General features: G+C 40.6%; 1 protein-coding gene and 1 pseudogene across 2 annotated transcripts; both read right to left on the bottom strand.

Annotated features, from left to right (window-relative positions):
- Positions 1 to 406: 406 nt before the first annotated feature.
- Positions 407 to 2,928, bottom strand: LOC147505335 (uncharacterized). The gene is made up of 4 exons (XM_086604126.1): positions 2,598 to 2,928; positions 2,397 to 2,495; positions 2,201 to 2,328; positions 407 to 1,001 (listed from the first exon to the last, which is right to left on the bottom strand). The coding sequence occupies exons 1-4, from the start codon at positions 2,781 to 2,783 to the stop codon at positions 833 to 835; spliced, it is 582 nt and encodes a 193-aa protein (XP_086460252.1). The 5' UTR covers positions 2,784 to 2,928; the 3' UTR covers positions 407 to 832.
- A 706-nt stretch (positions 2,929 to 3,634) lies between these two features.
- Positions 3,635 to 10,241, bottom strand: LOC147505334 (2-hydroxyacyl-CoA lyase pseudogene; annotated as a pseudogene). Its single transcript, XR_015221066.1, has 3 exons — positions 10,205 to 10,241; positions 4,844 to 6,259; positions 3,635 to 4,203 (listed from the first exon to the last, which is right to left on the bottom strand). The product of XR_015221066.1 is annotated as a 2-hydroxyacyl-CoA lyase pseudogene (transcript).
- Between the last annotated feature and the right edge of the window lie 262 nt (positions 10,242 to 10,503).

Genomic DNA, 10,503 nt, shown 5'->3' with positions numbered 1-10,503 from the left:
TTTTCTTAGTTTCTCTCCTAAAGATGCTCTATGGGTGTTAATTTGTACTCCCTATATTATCTTCTTATCTGCTATAAATTTTGAATGATAATATCTTTTGCAACGCGAAAAAGATATGGGCGATTCTTTTTTAAAATCTAATGTGTGTTTTTTTTTAGGACCTACGGCTATATCGTAACTGACACATCACCCTCGAAGTACTACCTAAAATTGAACATACTACTATATCCATCACAAAGATAAACCTGCATCAGTCATGGAATATAAACTTTCTGGGATAACAAATTGGCGAGGATACCATTGTGGGCAACATAAAAGAGTGTCTCTAACCATAACAAAAGCATGACCGGCATTAGGATACATGCTGGAGAGTACTGTAAAGTGGATTTTTAATAACAAGTTAATGTTAGTGTCAAATTAAGTTCGAACACTTATCATTTCACTGCATGAAGGAATTCTGCAACAACCTCTCATCGCATTAGGTGATTAGGTCATCCTCAAAATCTATAGTTGTAGAAACAGAAAGCAATGCTGTAAGCCTGTAAAAGGGTCTAGGGGAAAACATTAATGACTTCTACGAAAAAATATTATCCGCGGCGCTACACTCCCCATCGGTTTCAGTTTTCATGCTGATATTCTCACTGAACAGAACCACAAATTATAATAAATCACTGTTTCTGAAGGTACTCCAATAACCACATCAATTTATTCCGGAGGTAATTCAGATGCATCTTGACAAGTACAGAGAACTCCCTTCAGTAAATATGAATTTTGCTTTTAATGCAAGTAGCATTCATCTTAGGCGAGAGTACGAGAGCTGACAATGTTCCCTTTACTGAGGGACCGTGACTCGTTGAAACATTTTCTTAATCTTTTCCATCGACAATAATCTACTGGTCTGTTTCTTCAGTGCATTCATTTTGTCCCTCAGGTAGTAGAGCTTGGCCCTCCTCACTTTCTTCTTTTCAAGAATCTTCAACTCCTTAATGTTCGGAGAGCATCTGCATCACCCCAGCAAAAAAAAAGGTTTTAGGTGGAGATCAAGTGCGCCAACAGCAAATGGATGTGATAACAACAACAATGAAGAATTGTTGCAACTTAATATATTGAGTTCTAGCGTAACAAATTGTGTTACACTAGTGTGTAACACAAACCAATGCAATCTCGCCATGTGGATGGACGACCTGGATACCACAACAACCGGTTTCCTACTTGAATAATGCAACTTGGGTATTTCCTAATTGGCTCATCTAGTGCGGGTAATACTCGTTAACCCAAAAAATTAAATTGAACCCGAAATCAAAACAGGGGGAGAGGGAAAAATAAATAAATGGAGAGGAGGTAAAGAGAGGAGGATGACACCAGCGAAACTTTAGTTGGCGTGACCTGTGGGTGGTAGTGGAGAGGTGGAGACGGTGGTGGTATTGGAGAGGGGAAGACATTTTTCATATTTTTTTTTGTGTTAACTCCCTTTCCCACAGGTGGTTATCTACGTGGGGCTTTTTAACTGGCCTGTGTTACATTGTGTTACACTACAATTTTCATAATATATTCATAAGTCAATTCATCATAAGTAATGGTAGCACTGCAAACAACTATAATTATGGGCTCATAGTCTGGCAGAATATTGCAAAAAGGTTAGCAATGAATGTAAATCAACAGGTAATGAGTAGTCTGTGTCATTATGACGAAATTCTACAAGTACATGAAAGAAAGGGGCTTGGCGAAAAAGTTACGAACAAAAGGAGATTTAATCTTAGACGTCTATGTATTAGGAAGGGGGTGTAAAGCATTACACTGAACCTGTTTTACCGACTCTGGAAAAGATCAACAATCTTGGGGGTGCCGAGGAGGTTGGGAGCAACTATAGGTATCAAAGGTGAACCTGTGTGAGAGTGAAGAAGACTGCGAGATCATATGGGTGTTTCCGTGTTGGAAAAACAGTAAACGATCTCCAAAATATAAGTTTTCAGACTTCAGTTTTCTCTAAAACACTAGTGTTTTCTCCCGAAAGTAGTTTTTTGGACTTGATATTAAGACCAAGCGCCAGATGATTTGGTCCTTATCCTCTGGCTTGATTTGGTCTTAATGCAAGAAGATGTAGAGAGAGCTAACTTCTAAAGCACATAACTCTCAAAATAGAGGTATAAAAGAACAAAAAAACGAAAACATGAGTTGGTAGATCTAGAAGTTTACTTACAATGGGAAGACAGATTCAACCCCAACACCTGCCACCAGCCATCTGAAGGTTGAATTTAGACCAGCATTGTGCCTTGCGATAACGATTCCTTTCAAAGTTGAAACACGTCTCTTGTTCTCAGGAACTTCCTGTTGTTATCAGGGTCAGACCAGGCAAAAACATACAATCATTTACTCCAAAATTAAAACTCTCATACCACTTTAAGTTGGATGATATATCCAGGCTTTATATCAGTAATCTCTCTTGCAATCTCTCTTTGTTCCTTCACTTCCTGCACTGCTTCCTTGTCTAGTATCTGTAATAAGAGTATATGACAAAAGACAAAAAATGAAAACCATATGTTTTATTATAAAATTACTAGGTCCAAGTCCAAGAAGTGGGATGAAGCATAGTATACCTGCATTATGTGTCTGGCTGTTTTATCGAGCCTCTTAAATTTGACCCGTGGAGCTACATCAGGTAGTGAAGCAGAAACAGACTCTTGAGAACGGCCAGTAGTTGCAATGCACCTCGTTAGGAGAGTAGGCCTGACCATCCCCATCTTAGATAGATTTACCCCAGGGTGATAACGAAGATACACCATAATAACGAGATGTTGAAGCTTGTGTGTGGAAGCCAATCTTGGTATGCTGAATAAGTTAAAGATTAGGCACTATCTAATTACTCTAATACTCTAATTATACGAAAAAGCTGCAAGAAACAACATAAACAGCCCTCAGTGGCATTTACATTGGACTACATATCATCACTAGTAGAAAAATAGAATATGATCATACGAAAGGATTAAAGAAAAAGAACAGTATAATTGAATGTTACAAAAACTTGGGGCTTGGGTTTTTGAGGATATGAGTGTGGGTTTTGAAGACGAACGACGGGTGGCAGAGGACAGCACTTTTCTTGAAGCCATTGCAAATGTAGGTTTTCAGCTGTTGGAAATAAAATGATGATGATGATCAGTGAATGTTGGGGGCAATCCTTCTCCGTCTAGCACACGAACATGTCTGTGAGCGTAGACGTGGGAAAACTACCAGTTGGTGTAATGAATTTGTGCTTCCTCTGTTATATGCCTTTAAATTTTAAGTGATTATATCTTTTGTGTACAACCTAAAATTGAACAATTGCATGGAGGAATTCTGCAATGACTTCTCATAGCATTAGGTGATTAAGATCTTTTTCAGTTGGAGCATACTCAGTGAGGCAGTTTACAAGGCATTTCCGCCATCACAAGACTTTCAACTAGAACTGCCTGTAATTAGCAAATTTTGAAGGTGCAACTGTTTAACTGACATGCTTTGATGCGAATTATTGACAGGCAATACTTCCAATATATAAAGGCAAGCTCTTGAAAATAAATGGCCGGCATCCTTACTGAATATCTGATAATCTTGAATGCATACCCCTTCTTGGCACCACAATACCACATAGCTACAGACGTACACAAACTGTAATCGGATCATTCTCATTTCTGAACCCAATAATTAGGATAAGTAGATAACTATGAATCCGCTCGTATTTACAAATAAAAGCTGAACCTATAAAGACAACATTCACTGGCATATGACCTTATTACAACTATTGCCTACAATAACGTTCAAGTATTCAATCAAAAGGACACAAGGTAAAAAGCTAGGATATTCATAGCATAATATGTTCCGATTCCACCTCCTATCAGCATCAGAAATATTGTCTCAGTTCTTGTGTTGCATTCTCCCACTTTCTGCACCAGCATAAGGATCAATGGTGACATTTATTACAGCTGGTTTCCGTGCAGAAAATGATTCTGCAAGTGCAGACTTGAGCTCTTCTGGAGTTCCAACAAGATAACCTTTGCCTCCAAAAGCTTCCATTACAGTATGATATGCTGCACCAGGTACAAAAGAAGTAGGGGCAGGATCATCTTTGTAAGGCCCAGTAATTTCTTCAGGGTTCCTCCGGTCACCTCCATACACACCACCATTGTTAAAAACAATCACGACCACAGACAACTGATATCGTACTAATGTCTGCAGGAATCAATGAAAAGCAATTATCAGCATGAGAAAAGTTTGTTTATCAAGATGGACACAAAACTATTATACTCCACTCAGTGACGAGTTTAGGAAAAGTAAAATATGGTCAGATGGAACTATGGAGGTAAACAAGCATACATTAAAAAAAAATCAAAATGTTGTAACTAAAGACTGAATAATGAAAAATGGTCTTCTTATGACAGAAATGAGAGCTAAGACTCCTAAGTGTCTAACAGTTATAATGGTTTTCCTGAAAACTGAAAATGCATGATTGTTTTCAATTTTAAGAGATGACAATGACCATATATTACAAGCTTATCCCAAGTTTACAAAGGAGGTCGGCAGTTGAGCAACACATACATTTATCATATTAACCTTTCCGACAAAGAGATGAAAGGTGCATGGAGGAGTAGCAATAAACAAAGGTTTTACTTTTCCAATATTGGGTAATCAAATTTCAAGAGAAAAGAAACTATACAACTACACAAGCAGACATGCCACTCTAATACAACAGCATGCAGGTGAGCTTTCTACAATGTGTATGACTGTATCTATGTAGCCTACTAGAAAGTGTAATGCATGAAAAAGTATTTTTAGTTAATTTATAGATGTATGCCAGTTGAAGGAATCAAACCTCGACTTCCATGGCGCTAAATCCAAATCCGGAATCGCCTTCAAAAGCGACAACAAGGCGATCAGGTGATGCAACTGCAGCAGCGATGCAATAACCCAGACCAACCCCCATGGTACCCCAAGTTCCTGCATCTAACCTTGTCCTTGGCTCTGTCTGAACGAGAACAGCTCGGCCAACATCCATCGTGTTTGCACCTTCTGAAACAAAATAGGGGCAGGGCTTCCCTGTGCAAGAATGGCATCCCTTATAATTCTCATAGGGTAAAAAAATTAAATGGCACAACATCCTTGGACCACTGCAATTCCATCTTCGACACGTTTTCTTTAGCCTTCTTTGATATCGATTCAACCCAAGGATGTAATCTCCCTAAACAGAAAGGGTCATCCTTAATCCCTCTATTTAACTTGTTCAAAACCAACTTTGCATCACCAACTAAACCAAGATGTGGTTTTCTAAGCTCAATTTCATCCTTGGAGACATCAACCAATATAAACTTAACATCTTTTGACCATTTTGGTGGCTCACCAAAATGCAACACCCAATTAAGCCTAGCACCAACAACAAGCGCAACATCACACTTACCAATCGCAACTGACCTCGCAGCAGTAGCAGCCAACTCATGCATATCAGGTAACAACCCTTTTCCCATAGGAGTAGGCAAAAACGGAATCCTCGTCTTCTCAACTAAATTCCTCAACTCATTCTCCGCTCGACCAAACGCAGCACCTTTCCCAAACACAATCAAAGGTCTCTCAGCATGTCTAATCAAATCAACAGCCTTCTCAATATCCTCCTGCCTCACACCAACACTCTCAGCCACGCCATTACCAAACTTCTTTCCCGCCTCACTCAAAAGCTTAACCGCAGCATCTTCCCCAACACTCTGATGTAAAACATCAGACGGTACATCTAAATAACACCCACCCGAACCCGCATTACACACGACTTCAAATACAGCATTAGGAATCTCATTAATATCCTTAACTCTAACACTTAACTTAACAAAGGGCTTAACAGCTTGTACCTGATCAAGTTCTTGAAAATCAACTTTCCCAAAATCATTCTGATCACAAGAACCAGATATCATAACCATAGGCCAAGTATTTATAGCAGCATTTGAGACACCAGCTAAACCATGAACACAACCAGGACCAGAAACAGTTAAGAGTATACCTGGTTTACCAGTTAAGTAACCGTATGCTGACGCGGCGTAACCAGCTGACTGTTCGTTGTTAAGTGCAATGAAACGGATACCGACTTGAATTGCTTTGTTTGCCAGTGAAATTACTATTAGGTTTGTGGAACCGTCGAGCTTTGCTCCGGTGTCCGATGCCACAGTCTCGATTTTTTCAGCTTGGAGAAGGGGGCGCAACCTGCGCTCTGGTTGGCTTTGGAGAAGGCACACCCTGCGCTCAACTTACTGGAAGTCAGCAAAGAAGGAGGCGCACCCTGCGCTCGACCCTGCCTTGAACAGGGCGCACCCCGCACTCATGCTCTTCGGAATTTCGCCAGCTTTACGAAATTTCAGCCCAAAGCCCATTTTCTACGTGTACCTATATAAAGGAAATAGATTAGAGTTATGAGACAACTTTGAGAGATTCATTTTTGGGTATTGTGGGAGCTCTATTGAGCTAGGGTTTGAGTAAGGCCTCTTGTTCTTAATTCTTGATATCTCTTGTAAACTCTCCAATCTTTGCTATAAAGGAAACTCGGCTCTTGTGTGGATGTAGGTAATATTTACCAAACCACCTTAAATCTTTGTGTTTCTTTGCATTATTTACTTCCATATTTATTGTTTACTATGATTGTGATGATAAATTAGTACCTTTGCATGTTGAGTTTGTTGTGATAACTACCAAAAGACTTGGGTGGGTGATTTTCTTTGTGTGATCTCCAAGTTGAAATCATTTGGGATAGAAAGTAGCTAGATTAAGGTGTGACTTTCTAGTGAAATCTCCCAACAAGTGGTATCAGAGCCACGGTTTGAATCATTGGAACAAGGTGTGTGAGGAAAGACTCCACCTTTAGCAAAGAGGCTAGGTGTTTGTAGAAATTCCTCTGAGAAGTTCTCCACTGTTGTTTTGGTTCAGTGGGAGTCATGACAACCGACAAAGAAAGCTACAAGATAGAGAAGTTTGACGGAACAAACTTCGGCTATTGGAAGATGCAAATTGAGGATGTACTCTATCAAAAGGATTTGATGGAAACGTTGAGAAGTGAGAAGCCCGATGAGATTCCGCAAAGCATATGGGATTTGCAAGATAGAAAGGCATTGGCCATAATCTGATTGAGTCTCTCGAAGTCGGTAGCCTTCAATATTAAAACCGAGAAGACGGCAAAGTCTCTCATGGAGGCACTTACTACGATGTATGAACAACCCTCGGCCGCGAACAAAGTCTATTTTATCACCAAGCTATTTAGTATAAGAATGTCGGAGGGAACCTCCTTCAAGGATCACCTAAATGAATTCAACCAAACTAAGGATCAATTGGAGTCAGTTGAGATTACATTTACTGATGAGGTGCTAGCTTTGGCGATACTTAGACAATTGCCTCCAAGTTGGAAGGCGACTATGGCGGCTATTAGTGGCTCTGCGGGAATGACCAAGTTGAAGTTTGAGCACGTTGTTAGTATGGTATTAACCGAGGAAATTCGAAGACAGGATTGTCCTTCATCTTTAGGGTCGGCATTGAGCACTAAAAGTAGAGGAAGAAATTCAAATAGAAGTCGTGGTAAGAAAAAGTGGAGGGGTGATCGAAATCTCAAGCCCCTCGATTGCAAAGCGTTGAACACAAACCTCAAGATATAAGTGAAGTTGTATGCTACAACTGTGGTAAGCCTAGCCACTATAGTCCCAATTGCCCAGCACTAAGAAACAACAACAACATTAATAAGAATAAGAAAAAGAATCAAGAAGCTAATATTGTTGAGATGGTAGATGATGCCTTAATATGATCGATGGAGCAAAAGAAAGAGTCTTAGGTACTTGATTCCGGCGCATCTTTCCATGCTACCTCACATCGAGAGTTCTTTGAGAACTACACCGAAGGTGACCTTGGAACGGTCTTTCTCGGTGATGACCAACCTTGTGACATTGTCGGCAAGGGTGACGTCCATGTCAAGATGAATGGCTTGTCATGGTTATTGAGGGACGTCAGACACGTTCCGGATTTGAGGAAGAATTTGATTTTTGTGGGGCAATTGGCAAGTAAAGGATTTGTTACAGTCTTCACCGGTAACACTTGGAAGGTCTCGAAGGGTTCAATGGTTGTTGCAAATGGCAAGAAAGATGGTACTTTCTACATGACTACACATGGTTGTGAGTCGATTGCCGTGGCACATGGCAAAGAGGATCCGAATGTTTGGCACTATAGACTTGGTCACATGAGTGAGAAAGGAATGAAAATCCTTCACTTTTCTAGTAAACTCAAAAAGTTACAGTCGACTGAAATGGACTTCTGTGAGAACTGTGTATTTGGAAAGCAGAAGCGGGTGAGTTTTCAGAGAATGGGTCAGACTCCGAAAGCTAGTAGGCTTGAATTGATTCATACAGATGTCTGGGGGATAGCTAATGTCTCTTCACTTGGCGGAAAATCATATTTTGTGACTTTCATTGATGACCATACTAGGAAGGTGTGGGTCTATTTCTTGAGACACAAGTCAGAAGTATTTGAAGTATTCAAGACTTGGAAGGCCATGGTTGAGAATGAGACAAGCTTGAAAGTAAGGAAGCTGAGATCCGACAACGGTGGAGAGTATGACGATTCAGGTTTTAAGAAGTATTGTGCTGACAATGGCATCAAGATGGAAAAGACTTTGTCAGGGACACCTCAGTAGAATGGGGCTGCAGAGCGGATGAATAGAACACTGACAGAAAGAGCTAGGTGTAAGCTGTTGTGCTAACACTTTCTGCCCAAACAGTTCTGGGCAGAAAGTGTTAGCGCAACAGCTTACCTGATCAATAGAGGACCATCAGTACCTTTGGATTTTAAGATTCCAGAGGAAGTGTGGAGCAGGAAGGATGTGAACCTTTCCCATTTGAAGGTGTTTGGTTGTGTGTCCTATATCCATATTAGTGACCAAGCTAGAAGCAAGCTTGATGCTAAGTCACTAAAGTGCACCTTCATCGACTATGGCGGTGATGATTTTGGGTATCGCTTTTGGGATGATCAAAACCGGAAAATCGTTCGTAATAGAGATGTTGTGTTTAATGAGAAGGTGATGTACAAGGAAAGAGATGAAGCACAAACCAAGGAATCGGGTACAGAGAGCGGCACAGAGTATGTTGAGTTGGAAAACTTCGATGTAAGTCGTGGTATAGTGAGAGCCCCACAGTCAGAGGATGACAGTAGTAGTGACTCAGAGAATAATGAGGATAATACACCACCGAGTCCATCTCCACCTCATGCCCCAAGGAAGACATCCAGGCCACATGTATCGAGTACAAGATATCCAGCCTCCACTTATGTGAATTACTTGCTACTTACTGATGGTGGCGAGCCTCAATAATATGATGAAGCATTGGAGGCAAGTGATGCAAGCAAGTGGGAGCTTGCTATGCAAGATGAGATGAAGTCCCTCATCTCTAATGGCACGTGAGAGTTAGCCAAACTACCCATGGGCAAGAAGGCTCTACAGAACAAATGGGTGTTTAGAGTCAAAGAGGAACATGATGGTTCCAAGAGATACAAAATGAGGCTAGTATCTTTAGCAGAAAGCAGGCGTTGACTTCACAGAGTTATTCTCCCCAGTGGTGGAACTGAATACTATTCTGTCAGTTTTGAGTATTGTTGCAGTGGAAGATTTGTATCTTGAGCAGTTGGATGTTAAAACTGCCTTCCTCCATGGTGACCTAGTTGAGGAAATTTACATGCTGCAACCGAAGGGTTTCATCAGGCTCAGAAAGATCTTGTATGGTTTGAAACAAACCCCTAGGCAGTGGTACAGGAAGTTTGATAACTTCATGCAAATAAATGGCTACTATAAGTGCAACGCTGACCATTGTTGATACTTCAAGAGGTTCGACTCCAGCTACGTCATCCTATTGCTATATGTTGATGATATGTTAGTATCGAGTTCTGATATGTCAGAAATTGGGAGATTGAAAGAGAAGTTGGCAAGTGAGTTCTCTATGAAGGACTTGGGTGCAGCGAAATAGATTCTAGGGATGAGAATCAGAAGAGATAGGCAGAAAGGTATTCTGGAGTTGTCTTAGGCTGAGTATATTGAAAAGGTATTGAAGAGGTTCAACATGGATAGTGCGAAACCAGTTTGCACACTTTTGGTAGTCCACTTCAAGTTGTCCAAGGAACACTCTCCCAAGACTGTTGAGGAAAAAAAATTCATGGCTAATTAAGGTACCATACGCCTCTGCCATTGGAAGTCTTATGTATGCCATGGTTTGCACACGTCCGGATATAGCCCAAGCAGTGGAAGCGTCAGTAGATTTATGTCTAATATTGGCAAGCAACATTGGAAAGCCGTAAAGTGGATATTGAGATATCTAAGAGGTACTACAGAGAAATGCCTATGTTATGGAAGGGGTGTTGTGAACCTGCAAGGATATATAGATGCCGATTTTGTAGGTGAGGTAGATCGCAGAAGAAGCACTACTAGTTATGTCTTTATAGTAGGTGCTATTGCAGTGAGTTGGATTTCTC

Source organism: Coptis chinensis, chromosome 4 (assembly GCF_015680905.1).
Source record: "Coptis chinensis isolate HL-2020 chromosome 4, ASM1568090v1, whole genome shotgun sequence".
NCBI classification, from domain to species: Eukaryota; Viridiplantae; Streptophyta; class Magnoliopsida; order Ranunculales; family Ranunculaceae; genus Coptis; species Coptis chinensis.
The sequence above is the reverse complement of the archived record's forward strand: the minus strand, read 5'-3'. Positions and strand labels throughout refer to the sequence as shown.